General features: G+C 44.9%; 1 protein-coding gene across 4 annotated transcripts in view; it reads right to left on the bottom strand.

Moving 5' to 3' along the window:
• Nucleotides 1-7612: 7612 nt before the first annotated feature.
• The window catches only part of ESAM (endothelial cell adhesion molecule), an 80983-nt gene continuing 70780 nt past the window's right edge, over nt 7613-17815 (bottom strand). For all 4 annotated transcript variants that reach the window (XM_061593034.1, XM_061593037.1, XM_061593035.1 and 1 more), the window contains 5 exons: nt 15880-16087; nt 14238-14393; nt 11449-11571; nt 10304-10442; nt 7613-8151 (listed from right to left, as the gene is read on the bottom strand). In XM_061593034.1, the coding sequence (XP_061449018.1) occupies nt 7701-8151; nt 10304-10442; nt 11449-11571; nt 14238-14393; nt 15880-16087 (1077 nt within the window). In that variant the 3' untranslated portion in view covers nt 7613-7700. The remainder of the gene's footprint in view (nt 8152-10303; nt 10443-11448; nt 11572-14237; nt 14394-15879; nt 16088-17815) is intronic.

Raw genomic sequence — 17815 nt, 5'->3', positions numbered from 1 at the left:
AGGTCTGAAGGATAGTCCACACGCTGGAGCTGAGGAAGACCTGGTTGCTCGAACAAGGAATCCTCTTACATTCCTTCCTGCCCTGGAGGATCCAATGGCTAGCCTGGGTGGGCGGAGTCAGTCTAGAACCTGATGGCGCTTCATGAAGAAGGCTGCCCCTGGCAGTTGAGTGGCTCCCCCCACACTTCAGTCAATATTGGTCAGTTCTCTGCCCAACCCAAGTTGGTGCCTTTGCTAAGGCGAATGGCTCTGTTAATGATCTTGCTCACGTTTATTCCATTTTACAGAGGTTTGTTTTTATTTTGCTACATTTTTAAAATAAAAATAAAAATATACTTTATTAATGTTATTATGCCGATGAAGCATGATCAGAGTTCAAGGGTGCATTCCAGCCAGGCAAAAACACTCAAGGAGGGTGTGAAGGAGGACTAGTGAATGGCATGGTCTAGGAGAGTTCTGAGGGCCGGACAGAGAGGCCCAGAGGGCTGCATTTGTCCCCTGAGGCCTGAGGTTCCCCACGCCTACTCAAAGGCAAACACAGAGCATGTTCCATGGTAGAAGAAAAGCCACTGCAACTCCTCTTTTGTTTTTCTTTAAGGAATGTTTGCACGTCCCCCACTCCTGTCTTTCGAAACTGATAGAGACTGAGCATTACAGATCTTGCGTACTTGCACATGTAAAGCTTAAAGTATTTTTGAGCGTCTCACTTGCTCTTGACATGCACATTTGTTCCATGCCAATACTGGACAGAAAAGGGGGGGAAGTGAGAGAGACATTTGTAATGCAGATGAGCTTTCTGACCAAGTCTAGGCTTTCCATTCACCTTCTGGACGGATTTCAGCAAAACAAAACAAATGCTGTAAGATTCTTGTGTGTAAACACCGGACGTTTCCAGAAGAGTGTTGATTGTGGGATGTGTGTCCCTAATGCATGCAAATTTGTCACGGCATCCAAACAACATCGTTGGCTTCAAAATGTCAGCCCATATGCCCTTAACACCCCCCTCCCATTTAATCTGGATTTACCTTTTCCAGGAAAATCCAATGTCGAAACAAACCAACCTGATGCCAGCCACCTGCTGGTGATACCTGAAAGATCCCTTTGCAATATTAAGCCCCCATCTGGAAGTCCCCACCTTACAGTGCAGTTAAGCTAAATCTTACTTTTACATGCACCGATACTGAAATGGCTGTTCAGCTCCCACACATATGTGATCTAGGCTCCAGAGAGAATATGCACAGTGACACATCTGTTTTGTTTTTTTAAAAATTAAGCAACAGAAAGTTCCGTTGATTGACTCTGCAAAGGAAATACAAATCAGACTGGGAAATTAATTATTAACAACTGTCAAAAGACTCTGGCGGCACCTACCCGATCCCCACCAGAGCAAACACAGTTCTCCAGATAAGGTAAGAACAGGGCACCTTTTGCTGAATTGTTCTTCTAGCAAGTCTTGCAGTGTTTTTCACGTAGTGCCCAAGACGCTACCAGGGCAGTTTACTGTGGCAGGATGGTTGGTTGGAGGCTTGGGTGCAAGATGAGCCTTGACACAGCTTGGAGTAATAGCTGAGGTTATTAGCTATCACTGGGGTGGGGTACCTCAGGCCCAGGGGCCAAATGTAGCCATCCAGGCCTCTCTGCCTGGCCCTTGAGACTCTCTTCAGGCCACACTCCTCCCTGACCTTGCTTTGTACCTTCAGTGAATGTGTTTTTTCTGGTTGGAATGTGCCCTTGAATGCTGATCATTATTCTTGCTTGCCCTGGATGGAGGCCAGAGATGTGTGTGTTTGTAGGTATGTGCATTGAAAGGAGCCTACTGTAAAAAGTGCTCCGCCCACTTTTGCCTCTGGTCCCACCCACCACTGGCATGCAGCTCCCAAACGTGGCCCTCAAGCTGAGAAAAGGTTCCTCACCCCTGAGCTATAACATGCATAGGCTATTTGTGCTCATTCTGCCCATAGGTAGCCTTTTCACCCAGAGGGGCTGGATCCATCAGAGCCAAGCTGGCTGGAGACCAAAGACTCACTTGTGATTATGTCATCACCTAAGCCCAACGAGGAGGCGGCTCAGGGCCAGAATATTCTGGAACTAGGTAATGGGGGCCCCTGCTGAGGTGGGGCCTCGGCAGATGCCTGACGATGCCAAACTCTGATGCCAACATGTCATACAGAGATAAATACATTATTGCATTTATAAGCATGCTGATGACCCACACCTCTGTCTCTGTAACATCTGAATCAGGAGGTGCTCTGCAGCTCCTGAACCAGTGACTGGATTCAGTGGGATGGATGAGAGCCAATAAATGGAAAGTGAAACCCAGAGAGACAGAGTCCCTGTGGTGGAGTGGTGCCTGGGTCAGGGAAATTGATCAGTAGCCTGTTCCGGATGGGGCTGCAATCCCACTAAAAAAAACAGGTGCATAGCTTGGGGGTACTCCTTGATCCAGCATTGTTACTGAAGGTTCTAGTATCTTCAGTGTCTATGAATGCTTTTTATTAGATTTGGCTGGTATGCCAGTTACAACCAGTCCTCAACTGGGATAGCTAGATGACCATGACTTATGTGATGGTAACCTATAGACCTGATTCCTGTAATGTGCTTTACCTGGGGATGCCCTTGAATTGGTCCGGATGCTACAGCTAGCCCAAAATGCTACTGCATGGTTGCTCTCTGGGGCAACATGTCAACAACAGGTCGTACCAGTCACCAATTTGATACTGTGCTAGATTTGAGATCTTGCTACTAGTGCATAAAGCCCTATATGGTTCTGGACCAGGGCATCTGAGAAGCTGTCTCTCCACCTTCATCCCACCCCAGCCCCTTAGATCTGCGGATGAAGATCTGTTGACGGTGCTACAGGCCCCTGAGATAAAACATGTGGTGCCTGGCTTTTTGCTTTGTGCCAGCACTTCTCTGGAATTCTCTTCTCTCAGAAATCAAACCAGTCCCAACGCTGTTACGTTTTCTACTTTTGAAAACTTCTTTTCTCCCACGACTTCCCAATTTAGTCTATTTTATTTCTACTCTTCTTCATTCTGATTGTTTTTTATATTTTAATACTGTTTTATGATCTGTAAAGGAGCGGAGACTGATGGTACTAGTGTCAGTGGAGCAGTGAATCTGCGTCAGATTTTATTCTGAACTTTCAAGCAGCCATCAAGGTTTCAGCACCTTGGATAGCTCCTTGAAAGTTCAGACTAAAAGCCGGAGTGGCTTCATTCCTCTACTGACAGTGGAGCCACCAGTCTCCGCTGTCCACAAGTGATTCTTAAATAGTATTATTGATTTTATGGTTTGCTTGGCTGGATTCTGAAATAAAAAGTATGGTAACTTATTGGAACTGTACGGTTGCAGTTTCATGTCAGACATCTTGGAAAGACTTTTGCCCTGAAAGGCAGACTATAAGTATTTGAAATAAATAAAAATATAAGCAATCTTTTACAACAATGAACTGTGTTTAAACAGAACAGACTCCAGAAACAAAACACAAACCTTTCCCAAAGTTTTTTTAAAATATAAAAACAAATACTTTTAATGGTCATTTATGAAAAATAATACATTTTTGAAACTGTACATAAAAATATTTCAGTGCCTTCCTACCTTCTCACATAGCAGAAGAATCTCATTACCTTTAAAAAAAAAATAGCCAGCATGAAAATGGTTAGAGGACTCTAGGTTTGGATTCACAGACCTGTTAATATCAATAAGTATAAATTATATGCTATATCTATATTTGTAAAAAGAAACAAAAGATTGAAAGTTGTCAATTGAATAAACATAATTTGCACAATATGTATAAAAATGCTGAAGGTGCCCTTACAGAATCCATTGTTAGGATATTCTGATAAAAGGTTATAATACATACAGGTTAGTTGCACAAGCTGGGGGGCAGGGATGTTTTATGACTAAAGATGCAAAGATTCCATAAATCCCCAAGGCAGGACCCTGCTTTTAACAGCAGGATCTTGGGAGAGTTGATCGGGTGCAGTTCCTGTGTGAATCACAAGGGGGCAGAAGAAACAAGCAAATGATTCTCCATTGCCCAAGCCCAAACTGGTGATTTATCCAAAATTGTAGCACAAGGGGGAGGGAGCGGTTCAAATTAATGTGGGAATTTTTGAGGAGATGGGAGAGGCTCAATGGCACAAGGGTGCTGTTTAGAAAGTGCAATTTATTTCAGAGGTCACTCAGAGCAAACCAAGAGAAGCTGCAGTATAGGCCCAACATGTGCATTGCAGGGATCATTCTTGAGCGTCTCTGCATTGAGCATTTGCAAATCAAATTTGGGCTTGGAAAAGGGGAAAAAAATCAGATTCAAATTCCTGCTTGGAGATGAAGCAAATCACAGACTCTCAGCCTAATCTACCTCACAGGGTTGTTGTGAGGATCCAGCACAGATCTAAACTCACTCAAAGGCCGAATGCACATCATACATTTAATGATTACACAGTTGCAGCAGTGCAGCCAGGAAGAGAATGGTGTGATATTTTCTTACGACTCTGCCTGGAATTGCATTTAAGCTTGGTTATAGTGCTAAGCGTTTGAGACTATTTTATGCCACCGGTTTTGCTGATGGTCTCTTTTTTGAGTCAGCAGGGGGTGACTGCTCCCCCCAATGGCCTGTCCATCTATTTGTGGTCAGTCGCAGGTCCAATGACAATGCGCATGAATCTGACTCCCTGCCACGTTGTTAATTAAGCAGAGAGAGAGACCATAATCATTACGAGCTTTCATATATCCAGGAAAAAGGAGAAAGAAAAGTCAAAAATGGTTAAAAGCCCCTGGCATGCAAACAAAAACAAAAACAAACAAGAAAACAAGCCAAAAACTGAAAAAACAAACCACTGAAGTGCCCCAAGCTCCCTTTATCTGTGTCTTGGACAGCTAGCCCAAGTCTGGGCTCGTCTCCAGGAACAAGTTTGACTAGCACCTGGCCGGAGCTCTACCAGAAGCGCACCTTGGGGATCCCATTTCCTGGGTTCCACTAGTCCAGGCTCATCTGCTTTCGGCGATAAATCTCAATCCAGTCCTGCCTTCCTCACGAGGATTGACCACAAACAGCCCCTTGTAGAGGGAGCACTCTGGGTGCAAAAAATGCAGACCCATGCCAGGTGTGTTTAAACTGCATCGGGCACGGGTCTCTCACTTAGCTTGTACATCTGGTCAAACGCAGCCTGTACCTTTTCCTCCTGATGCCCCCATTGGGCCAGGAATCCCATGCCATGCTGAACCATGGGGAAGTATTGCACTCTGGGTGCAAAAAATGCAGACCCATGCCAGGCTTGTTTAAACTGCATCAGGCACGGGTCTTTCACTTAGCCTGCATGTCTGTATGTTCCTGGTGGGGCCATGTGGAGGCAGAGATACCTAGACGGACGTGCCTGCCCAGCAACTATGCCTGCCCCCTAAATGACCCTCATTTGATTCTCACCATAAAGAGGCCAGGTAGTCTGGGAGAGGAATAGGAGGCACCGACTGTGTGCACCAGACATCTAGTGCCAGGGAGGGACAGTCCCAATTTCGCTAGCATCACCAGTCTATTGTTTCTGGCATTCACGTTACCGGCCTTAGTGGGAGACCAGGTCTAAGCTCCTCCTTAAAAGGGTCATAGTTACTCCTGCCACGATTTCCCTCAAAGAATCCTGGGGACCGTCACTTGTAAGGGTGCTGGGAACTGTAGCTCTGTGACAGAGCTTGGAAAAGTTACTTTTTTGAACTACATCTCCCATCAGCCCCAGCCAGCACCATGCTGGCTGGGGCTGATGGGAGTTGTAGTTCAAAAAAGTAACTTTTCCAAGCTCTGCTCTGTGAGGGGTAAACGACAGTTGCCAGAATTTTGGGTGGGCAGTCATGTGCTTTAAATGTATGGCGTGCACACAGTCACAGTCTCTTTACTCCACCAGTGTGTATAATGACAAGCCAAATACTCGTAGATCTGTCTAAGCCTTTCATCGAAACCTGGGAGGCTGCCTTATGCTAGGACAGACTATCTGACTAACTAGCCTAGTATTGCCTCCTTGAAACCCCTGCACAGGACTTTACCCAACCAATACCTGGAGATGCCAGGGATTAGATCTTGGAATGCATGAGATTGGCAAGAAATTTCTTTTTTTTTTCGGGGGGGGAAAGAAAATACTGAAGAGGGTAGCAGGCTAGTTTCTCACAAAAAAGATGAAAAGAATCATGCCTGTACATTTTGCCTCAAATTTGGGGTTCTACAAATGCTAGAAACTTACATTTTTTAAAAAAAATGAAAGCTGGGAATCTAGGGATTATGGTTCATCCTGGGAATGGGGAACTTTCCCTCTTGAACCCCCCCCCAGTGGATGTCCATGGCTGGCATGGAGACTCTTCGTATGATTGTGCTAAGCTACGGGATTACAAGCTTTCATATACATGAAATCCTGACATACTCTTTTGGCTCTGCGATGGTGGATTTCTGTGGCAAAAATGGTTTTCCTACAGTCAGACTTTACATGACCTAAACCTGTGTTATGTAGAATCCAGATTTGGGTTTCAAAACCAGGAACGAACATTTGGGGAGCCCCTGAATTATCGCCTGTTTCCTATATGTAATTTGTGTTGTCCCCATTGGAGACCATTTTTCAACATCTCATGGTTAAATTCTGCATCTTTCTCCAACTTTGAGACTGTTTGGTTCCTACCCACTGCCTAGCTGTAACTTCACTGCATGCCCTTACAAAGTATTCCATATTGACCTGGATCTTCTCCCAACAACACGGTTGGAATACTGTGCAAGGACACAGACACCGTTTTGTTCCATCCTCCCCACAAATGCAATTTCAGAACAGATCCTGGACTGCAGAAGCTCTTGTCCAGGGCTGTGTTCACTCTGCACCAAAGAAATCCAAATACCGCAGCAAGAAAAAAGCTACATGCATTATACATTTATTTCTTCAGCTTGCACCCTTTGTTCTGCTTTTGCCAAGTTGTCAGAAGTGGCCAATGAACAAAGAAGGGCAATGAATACTGGATATCCCACTAAGCATCCTTCTGACTTTGGAGAGTCACCCATGCATTCCTCACAGGGTCTAGAAACCTTAAAGAGAGAGATGAGATTCTGCAGCTGTTCTGCACTCGCAGAAGTTCAGAGAACGCACACAGATCTGCCCTTGATCCAAACTGCATCCTAGCTTTGCCATCTTCTTCTGAGTGCTCGGAGCCCATCCACCCTTTTGGGCTACTCCTGGGAAAGGTAGGGGCAACAGAGCACCTTACTTTGCCTGCAGATTTCTGATCTACCCCTGACGCATTCTTCCAAGCCAAGATAGCCAAATCCCAGCTAGCTGTTTCCTCCAATGAGATAAAAAGGTCACAGGAGGGAACGAATGACGTCCTGGAAAAAGAAACGAAAAATCCACTGCTGTTTGTTCGCGGAGATGCTGTCTCTGCTGTCAAGGAGGCTCCCAGAGGATATGGATGGGACTTGGGCACCAAGAGGAAGAGCGGATTTTGAACGTGGTTACATTTAGCCCATATCCGAGGTCCTTGGGGAGTCCCATTTATGGCAACGCCTTGAAAACTGTCCCTTTGCAGGGCACACCCACAAAAACTCAAGACAAAAGCTCTGCAGGCAGAGAAGCAAGCCGCATTGAGCTAGTGTGCTGCCAGTCTCTCGGCATTGCTTGGGATTGCTAGAGCCACTGGCTGCACGGAGGGTCCCAGGAGCCATCCAGCACTTACACCAAGGATCCCGCTTGGCTTTGGGCAGGCACCATGACAGGCACCGCCCCCATGCGGTTCAGGGTGGAGGACGTTAATCCTTGAGGGGCGGTGGGCTCCTGTTGCGGCTGAGCCCCGTTTGTCCTAGGGAGAGCGTTCCTATGGACTGGCACACTGGCATGGTGGCCATGGATCCCATTCACCACTGGTGGGAAGTAGAGGGGCAACGATTGGCTGGAGAGGCTGGGCGTTGGCGTGAGCGTCCCACTCCTGGGGTGGCCAAAAGGGGGCTTGTACCCCACCGTGCTGCCGGTAGCAGTGGTGATGGAAGCCGTGTCCGAGGCGGGCTTGGAGGGATACAGCTTCTGATCCCGAGTTGTGTTCATTGACGACAAAGTGCCGTTTTTGGAGGCGTCAGAACCGGGACTTTTCGTCCAAGAAAGCGTCTTTGGAGCTACAGCGTCTTCCCTGCAAGGGGAGGGAAAAAGAGGCCTAGTGAGAGGAAAGCAGGGAGGGATGAACCTGTCCAGTCTGGTCTGGGATGAACCTGTCCAGTCTGGTTTTCTCTGTTTCTCATTTTTTCCAGTCTCAGCAAGGAAAAAGCTGCATGCATTATGCAAACCAAGCGCATGTGTGCATTTATTGCCTTCGTCCCAAGTTCCGTTCTCCACACTTCTGCAGTGATTTGCAACCACCTCACCCCAATCCTCACGAACCTCCACCAGCGTTTTAGTGTGAATTTCTCCTAACGTGTACATTTCTAGACGCAGTTTTGACTAACAGACACATTTCTGCAAGCGCTCTCCCCTAATTCACTGCATTTGTGTTTGTTGCTTTCACAAATGCATGCATTTTGATGCGTAGTTTTCCCTCATATATATACATTTTTGAACAGACACAATGACGTGAGACAAAGCCTGGAAAGGCACCATGCTATCCTATCACCTGATTTTGGCCCAATGTGAAAGTTCTTTTTCCTGGTCCCAAATCTGTATGCATTATTTGTCACTACTTTTAAGCACTTGCTATTTCTTCGCAGCTGTGGTGGGAGAACTTTTCCAGCCTAAGGGCCGCATTTCTTCATAGGCAACTTTCTGGGGGCCACATACCAGTGGTATGTATGGGCCAAAACTAACAGTGGCTGGAGTAACAGATGTGACTTTTACAGTAGGGTGCTTTCCAGCCACACAATCTTCAGAAGTTTCTACATCCTCCCATCTTTCTGTCCTCCATCCAGGCGCGCAAGATGTACTACCCTAGGTCACATTCACACCAGGAGTTGTGTGCTACTAAGTTCGATTCATTCTAGTAGACTTAAGTTGGCCATGTCCATTCATTTCAATGGGTCTTCTCTGAGTAGGACTAAAACTGTAGTCAACTCCATACAGTTAAAGCACTACTTTACCACTTTAACCATTATGGAGAACCCAGAGAACTAATCTGTAAGGGTGCTCATCTCACAGAGCTACCCTTCCCAGAACCCTAAAAAAACTACAATTCTCAGGGTCCACCGTGACATAATGGTATAAGAGGGCTTTAAATGTATGGTGTGGATGTGACCATAGTACAAGGACACAATTCAATCAGGCAAAAGCACTCCAGAAGGGTGCAGAGCAGGGTCAGTGAGGAGCATGGCCCAGGAAGACTAAAGAGCCCTGTAGGGCTGTGTTCCCCACCCTTCCTTTACAGGTGTCAAGGGTGGCCTTTGGCCCAAACGGAGCCTTGGAGGTGGACAACTACTCCCTTCCTTGTAGGAAGGAAGGAAGGAAGGAAGGAAGGAAGGAACGAAGAAAGGAAGGAAGGAAGGAAGGAAGGAAGAAAGAAAGAAAGAAAGAAAGAAAGAAAGAAAGAAAGAAAGAAAGAAAGAAAGAAAGAAAGAAAGAAAGAAAGAAAGAAAGAAAGAAAGAAAGAAAGAAAGAAAGAAAGAAAGAAAGAAAGAAGAAAGGAAGGAAGCATCCACAGCAGCTGGTCATCTCCAAAAGAAATGTTGAGGATGATTCAGCAGCCCATGTCTTTGGGGTCCCCCAGCCCAGGAGTTTCCCTTAGATGGTGCCAGATTTTCAGGGAGAATAGGGATCCTCACTGTTAAGTTTTTAACTAATTTGGGCTGGTGTAAATAATATGGAGCAATAAAAGTAGCGCTGCATAAAACAATATGTTATTAGTTTTGCATGCCATAATTACTATTTAAGAGTTAAGTGGCATGCTGAGTATTTCTCTGAGTAAAGTTTAACAGTTATGTTGCATATTCATATTCTATCCTGTTTTCCCATATAATCTCAGGTGGTATTCAATGCTAGTTCTACTCAGGGCAGGCATGACTAACTTAGGTTCATTAATTTCAATGGGTCTACTTTGAGTAGGACTTAGTTGAATAAAGCCCATTTTTTGCATACACTGTTCCTTATTTCTCTCTTCCCCAGGATTCATTCAGGTATAATGTGCTGTTGATTTTGGTTTGATATCATTGTTTGATATCATCTTTTTTATAAACCGCAGCGTGTTCATCGCCTTTCTGTTGATGTGTTGAAAATAAACTTTTCTGAACAGATTTTAGCCTCTCATTTGGCTACCACCCGCTGGCCCATCGGGCCAATTGAAGAGCCTCATTTCCCCTCACTTGATCTCATTGGCCATCTCCTCCTGTGCGTCTTTCTTTTTCCTTCTGTAGATGAACATCTGAAGTGGAAACAGGATGATCAGGCCAAGCCCGATGAGGGATCCCACGACTGCACCAGCCACCACCGCGGCGCGGAATGCTGCAAAGGGGGACAGAGCAGAGACAGAGAACAAACCATGTTAAGAGGGGAAGGGAGAAATGGTTCTGGGACCACAGCCACAGGCCATCAGATCTGGATCTGCAAGGTTGGGGCATGCCTGACCTCATTTGCTCCAGCTGCTTTCCCTAATAATGTGAAAAATGTGTATGGGAAGGGCCATTGCTCGGCAGTAGAACATCTGCTTTGCATGCAGAAGGTCCCAGGTTCAATCACCGGCATCTCCAGGTAGTGCTAGGAGATGCTCCTGCCTGATACCCTGGAGAGCTGCTGCCATTCAGGGTAGACAATACTGAACTAGATGGTCCAATGGCCTGACTCAGTATAACAGAAGAAGAGCCTCTTGGATCAGGCCAGTGGCCCACCTAGTCCAACATCCTGTCCTCACAGTGGCACATCTGCCAGTGGGAAGCCTGCATGCGGGATCTAAGTGCAAGAGCACTCTCCCCCTCCTGCGGTTTCCAGCAAACTGGTATTCAGAAGCATACTGTCTCTGACTAAGGCAGCTTCCTACATTCCTACGCATCAGGAAAAGAAGCTGGCCATGGAAGGGTTAAACATTCTTGACCCTTCACTTTCTCTGTAAAGCATTTCCATGCCATTGGCAACTATGTGGGGTGAAGCCAGTGTGGTATAGTAGTAAGAGTGTCGGACAAGGACCTGGAGACCAGGGTTCAAATCCCCACCCAGCTATGAAGCTTGCTGGATGACCTTGGGCCAGTCACAGTCTCTCAGCCTAACCTACCTCAGAGGGTTGTTGTGAGGATAAAATGGAGAGGGCGGAGAACTATGTACACTATTTCCTTGGAGGAAAGGTGTGATATAAATGCAGTCAATCAATCAATCAATCAGAAGAGAAAGAAAGAAAGAAAGAAAGAAAGAAAGAAAGAAAGAAAGAAAGAAAGAAAGAAAGAAAGAAAGAAAGAAAGAAAGAAAGAAAGAAAGAAAGAAAGAAAGAAAGAACTCATAGCTCCAAGTGTGCACTCACGTGGTTTCACCTCCAGGGTCACAGTGCAGTCGGCATAGCCGGCATTACTGGAAGCATTACAGATGTAGGTTCCGGACATATCCGTCGTGAGATTTGTCAGCATCAGAATCCCCTTCTTGAGGTCTGCAAAATTTACAACAGAAACAAAGGCGGCTTCAGAGCAGCAGAAGAGGACCCCTTCTTTCAATTGGGGTCCATCCTTTTCATTTACTGCCATACGAACGTGAGAAGAGCTCCGCTGGATCAGGCCAAAGGCCTGTCTAGTCCAGCATCCTGTTCTCACACCGGCCAACCAGGCGCCTCTGGAAAGCCCCTAAGCAGGGCATGAGCGCGACAGCCACTTTCTGCCCCCTTTGTGGATCCCAGCAACTAGTGTTCAGACGCATATTGCCTCTGATGCTGGAGGTAGTGTTCAGCCATCATAATCAGTAACTGTTAGGGATGGAGGAGAAATTCAATTCTGTTCTCATTTAAAGGCAAATTTATCAAATCCGCACTTTCTGAAACAATATGAGTATCAAAACTCACAGCCATCCTTCAATATTTGCACTTACCCAAATTTGGCAATGCAGTTCACCAACCAAGCAATGTTTACAAAATGCAGACATTAGGGGAAAGTGTGCACACACGATTATTGGTGAAAATAACATACAAAAATGCATTACATGAGGATAAATTGTTTGCAAAAAATGTGGTCAAAACTGCATACAAAAATGTATTTATCAGGGGAAATTCACACTAAAATGCTGAAGATATTTCATGAAGATTTTTTTAAATTGCAGATTGCTGCAGAAATGTGGAGAACCAAATTTAAGATCAGAAAAAAATGAGAAACTGAGAGAACCGAAATCGACAGATCATTCCACCTCTAGCAACCATTGATAGCCTTATCGTCCAGGTATACATAGGCTGTGTTTACACATAATACTAAACCAGCCTTCGCCAATGGACATCCTCCAGATTTTCTGGACTACAACATCCATCTGAAGGGCACCAGGTTGGCGATGGCTGCACTAAACCACAGTTTAGCATTCATGGAAGAGTCTAAACCAGCCAAGCTGGGAAGAGGGATTGCTTGTTAAACCACTCTGAGTGTAGTAGCTCTGTGGGGAGAACAGGGGTCTCCTCTCAGCACTCTTAAGAAACTACAGGTCCCAGGATTCTTGGGGGAAAGCCATGGTTACTTCTTTAAATGCAGAATGCAGATGGGGCCTAACAGACGCTGGCCACAATCTTTGTAAACTGTGCGATGGAGGCGCCTTGCTGCCCCTCACCCTTTGAGAAGTGAGTCAAAAGGTTTAAGAGCTTCATTCTTAAAACACAGGCCTGAGGCTTGGGGAAGGGCTGTAGCTCAGTGGTAGAACATTTGCTTTGGTTGTAGAAGGCCCCAGGTGAGTTTTAACGTTGTGTGCAGAGGAATCCTATGCCACAGTTGTGCTAGCGGGAGCTCATGATGCAACAGATTGTGAAAACTATCATGCAACAAAATTACCAGCAACCTGCTTGTGCATTCTTTGGCACATCAGCATTCCGCTGGCACCACACATTTCACCTGCGGGACAAGTATGCCGGTAATAAGTGACTTTAACTCAGCACTGCTTTGGATACAACCCACAGAATTGGAGGAGGCCTTGTGAACCATCATATCCAACCCCCTGCTCAATGCTGGCGATCCAGATCTACAGCAACGGATGGGTGTCCAGTCTCTGTCTGAATGTCTCCAACAAGGAAGAGCCCCGCCTCCTGGCCAGATAATCCATTCTATTGTCTAATACAGTGATTCCCAACCCCCCCCCCCAGCCTCCACAGACCACTTGAAAACTGCTGAGGGTCTTGGCAGACCACTTCACAATTTTTCTATCTGTTGTGGCAATTATAATTCCATAGAATTCAAATTTTAATACAGTAAAATACAATGTAAAATAAAACAAGGAATAAAATTACAGTTAAAATCAATATCAACATTTAATGTGATGGATGTGCCGTATTGAACCAAAATACACAGACACACCCCAGACCACCTGAATGAAGTTAGTGGACCACTGGTGGTCCATAGACCACAGTTTGGGAACCCCTGGTCTAACTGATCTTACTCTTAAGAAGTTTGGCCAAATGTTCAACTGAAATTTCTGCTCTTGGACCTTAAAAGCCAGATGTGGGGAACCTGATTCCAGTTCCCATCAGCCAAGCCAACATGGCCAATGATCAGGCATGATGAGAATTGTAGACCAAAAATATCTGGAGGGCTATGGGTTTCCCAGTCCTGGCCTATTCTTAGATCTAGTCCTTTCCTCTGTAGGACCAGAGACCAAGTCTTCTCCTCTTCTATGTGACAGCCCTTCAAGAACTTGAAGAGTACTATCATGTCCCACCCGCCCCCATTGCCCCAATCTCAGTTCTCTCTTCTCCAGGATAAATACATACTGTTCCTCAAGACTTTCCTTATAGGACTTGCTTTCCATGTCCTTGACCATAGGAACATACACCAAATCACACCATTGGTCCATCTACTGTAGCTCGGTATTGTCAACATGGACTGGTAGTGACTCTCCAGTGTTTTAGGCAGGGCTTCTCTCCCAGCCCTACTCAGAGATGCCAGGGATTGAACCTGGGACCTTCTGCATGCAAAGCAGATGTTCTACTACTGAGCTATGGCCCTTCTAAACCTGTTCCCATTTGTATACATATTTTTCAGAGTGTGGCTTCTTAAATGAGGACTGCCAAGTTAGATCCAACACATTGTCATCAGTCACATAGGCATATGTTACATGGACATATTTCTTTCCTACCTTGCACAGGTTCGAAGAAAATCTGATAGCTGGGTCCGGTGCGTCTCCAGTTATACATAGGGACGGGTTTGCCCAAAGCTGAATTGCAGGTCATGGTAATGTTCCCCCCGACGCGAGGGCTTCCATGAATCTGACATTTTGGCGTGGATGGTGGGACTGCAAAACAAAGAAAGATTCTTAAAAATCTATATTGACCGTCACGTAGCTCCAGTGGGAAGAGATGAAAAATTACAGCAGTGCCATCTATGGGCCACAAACAACACTGCGGCTTGTTCTGAATATGGATAGGGGAGAAGTTCATTCAGTTTGCATTTTAATGTGAACCCATCTAATTTTGCATTTCACAAATCAACATGTGAAGTGAAAGTGACTATCCTTTGAAATGTGCACTTCTCGAGATCTTCAACAAAAAAAAGAGGGTAAAAAAGAGCATATATTAGGGGGAAATGTTCACACACACAAAAATGCACGTATTACCGGAAATAATATGCACGAAGTCTTTCCATTTGGGAAAACTGCATACATTAGGAGACATGGACACAAAATTATGTATGCATTTTCATGAGGGCTTGTTTTTAAGTTCACAAACTGATGCACACATGAAGAGGGAAACTGAAACTGACAGATTTGCTCATCCCCAGATCTGAAAGCCTACAAAAAGCATTGGTGATCATTGTACAGCTGTGCCCAGATCAGCAAGTTGCCCTTGAAATCCTGAATGTTTTGATTTTTAATGGCCTGGCCTATATCGCCTTCTTGACTCTACATGGGATAAACCGTGCTACATATTATTATTATTATTATTATTATTGTTGTTGTTGTTGTTGTTGTTGTTGTTTACTATCATTATTTTTACCCCACCTTTTTTCCAAAACTGGAACTCATGGCGGCTTCCAGATAAAAGCAGTGCAGCACCCTTCAAGTCCTGTCCTTAATAGCTTTCAGTTCCAAAGGCTTGTTGAAATAAAAAAGTCTTTGCTTGCCGACAGAAGGACTGCAAGGAGGGGGCCATTCTTGCTTCCCTAGGAAGGGAGTTCCAAAGCCTCGGGGCAGCCACCAAAAAGGTCCTATTATTATTATTATTATTATTATTATTATTATTATTATTATTATTATTATGCCCCTTCACCCTAAGGCCCCAGGTGCGTCACAGCAATTTAAAAGTAGTTTAAAAGAAATTACAATCACAAGAATGGCGGGGGGTCCTAAACATATGCATCTCAAGGGTCCAAAGCCAGGGTAAAGAGGTGCATCTTCAGCATATTACAAAACCTGTATAATGAAGGTGGCAGATGCATCTCTATGGGGTGCGAGCTTCACAACTTAGGGGCTTCTTTCTCCTAGTTGACTCCCGCCGAGCTCCTGAGGGTGGTGGAACTACCAAGAGGCCCCCCTCTGCTGATCTTAACATAAAATGTTACCCTGCAGCACTGCAAGTTTCATGGCTGAATAGAGGGAAAAAACCACTAGATTTCATGCCCAGGCCAAACTAGTGTGCACGTTTACAGTGTGAAATTCTGGATTTGGTTAGGAACTCATCCTGGTGCACTTAAAGGAGGCTTGTAAATATGCCTAGTCACCTTGGGCAAGCACCTGTAAGCCCAGGTTCTCCAAACCAACAGCAAAGTGAGGCTCAATTTACCTAGAACTGTTAGGTTGATGAGTCCAATATTTTTCCCGCTCTTGTCATCCAAAAGGTTGACTGTGCACATGTACTGGCCTGAGTCAGCTTCTTTGGTATTGTTAATTGCAATGGAGACATTATTAAATGGCATGGGGTACAGAAAGCCAACCCGATTGTTGAGATCTGGATCTTCCACTTTTGTCGCTCCTGTCATGTACACCATGATCTGAAAGACAGATAAATGATTATCTGATTATCCTGCAGAAGCATCACCCTGATTTTCTTAAAAAAGAAATCAATGGGTTGTATTCAACTAAGTTCTACTCAGAGTAAACCTATTAAAATTAATGAACCTAAGGTAGTAATGTTGATTAACTTCAATAGGTCTACTCTGCATAGGACTATCATTGAATACCCCCCAAACACAAAGGGTTGTATCCAATACTACTCAGAGTAGGTCCATTGAAATCAATGGTATTAAATTTCTCATGCCCATTAATTTCTAGCATTGGATACAACCCAATATTTTAAAAATGTACATCGCTATGAGTAATGCATAAAGATTGATATATTTCATTTGAAATAAAAATATTAGAGTTGTGATTATTTTTTCACCTTTGGACATTTTTGAGGCAAAGTGTTGCCTTCAAGAGTTGCAGAAAGCTTCCCCTAAACCTCTATCTACCCTCTACTCTATGTTTTTTTGCTCCTGTTCACTGCCATTGATCTCCCAATCTGTTGCTGGTTTGGTACCATCTTTTAAATATCAACAGGACTGTTTTTGACTCCTGCACTACATGGTCCTATATGAAGCATCCCCAACTTGGTGCTCTCTACATGTTTTGGCCTCCAACTCTCATCAGTGCCAGCTAGAATGTCTGAAGGTCAAAGGTGATGGGAGCTGTCAGACAAGCCTCCCTCGCTGAACTTCCAGTGAATATCTTGTTATTTCAGCTGGAATTTTAAGTAAGTTTTCTGGTTTTTACTGTTAGCTTTGACTGATTTTTTTTTCTTTATTGTATCTTTTGTAACCTTACTGTATACTGCTTAGAGCAGCCTTTCCCAACTAGTGGGCCACCAGATGTTGTTGGACCACAACTCCCATCAGTCTCAGCCAGCATTGCCAATGGTCAGGAAAGATGGGAATTGTGGTCCAACAACATCTGTTGGCCCAGTAGTTGGGAAACACTGGCTTAGAGGTTATGGTATTAAGCAGCACATCAATGGTTGAAATAAATAAAGCATAAATAATCTGAAATATCTAGAGTGGGGGGCACCAGGGTGGGGAAGGCTGTCCTAGACAATCAGGGATCACATAGTGAATGTGATGATGTCACAGAGCTATTCAGAGATGGCTACATGAGGACATTAGAGAGGGCAAATAAAGCTGTACTTCCCTTCAACCAAGAGCCCTGATCCAAATGCAGTCACTCCAGAAGGTGCAAATGGATGTACTTCAGAATGTGCATTCTACTGCACATTATGGTGCAACTAGAGCTGCATTTAGGGTTCCAGAATGATCACGACAGGGCTTCAGAGCTACAGCATGGCTACAACCTAGCTGCCAAGGTAACAGCTTATGCTCCCCCTCCCTTCTGACAATTACTTTCCCACCCTTCAAAACACAACTGACAGTGACTGTAAACAGGGAACACTTTGAGGGATGCAAAAATGTTTCCAAAAGCTACCCCAGTGTGACCTCTAGTTTGGGTCATTTCTACTCAGATTTCACTGTTGCATTGCAAAACAGCTAGCAATTCTCAAATTGCAATATGTTTGCAAGTGAAGATGCACTTTAGGAAGAGAATGTTGTTACAGCATATGCCCCCCACACACAGAGTGGTTGTGTTTGGACATCACAATCCATGGTTTAACTGCAAAGGGAACAAAGCCTAGCCTCCCTTCAGGCTCACACACTCCTCCTTCCCTTCTTTTCCTCCACTGCAGTGACAAG

Source organism: Rhineura floridana, chromosome 12 (genome assembly GCF_030035675.1).
Source record: "Rhineura floridana isolate rRhiFlo1 chromosome 12, rRhiFlo1.hap2, whole genome shotgun sequence".
Classification (NCBI taxonomy): Eukaryota; Metazoa; Chordata; class Lepidosauria; order Squamata; family Rhineuridae; genus Rhineura; species Rhineura floridana.
The sequence above is the reverse complement of the archived record's forward strand: the minus strand, read 5'-3'. Positions and strand labels throughout refer to the sequence as shown.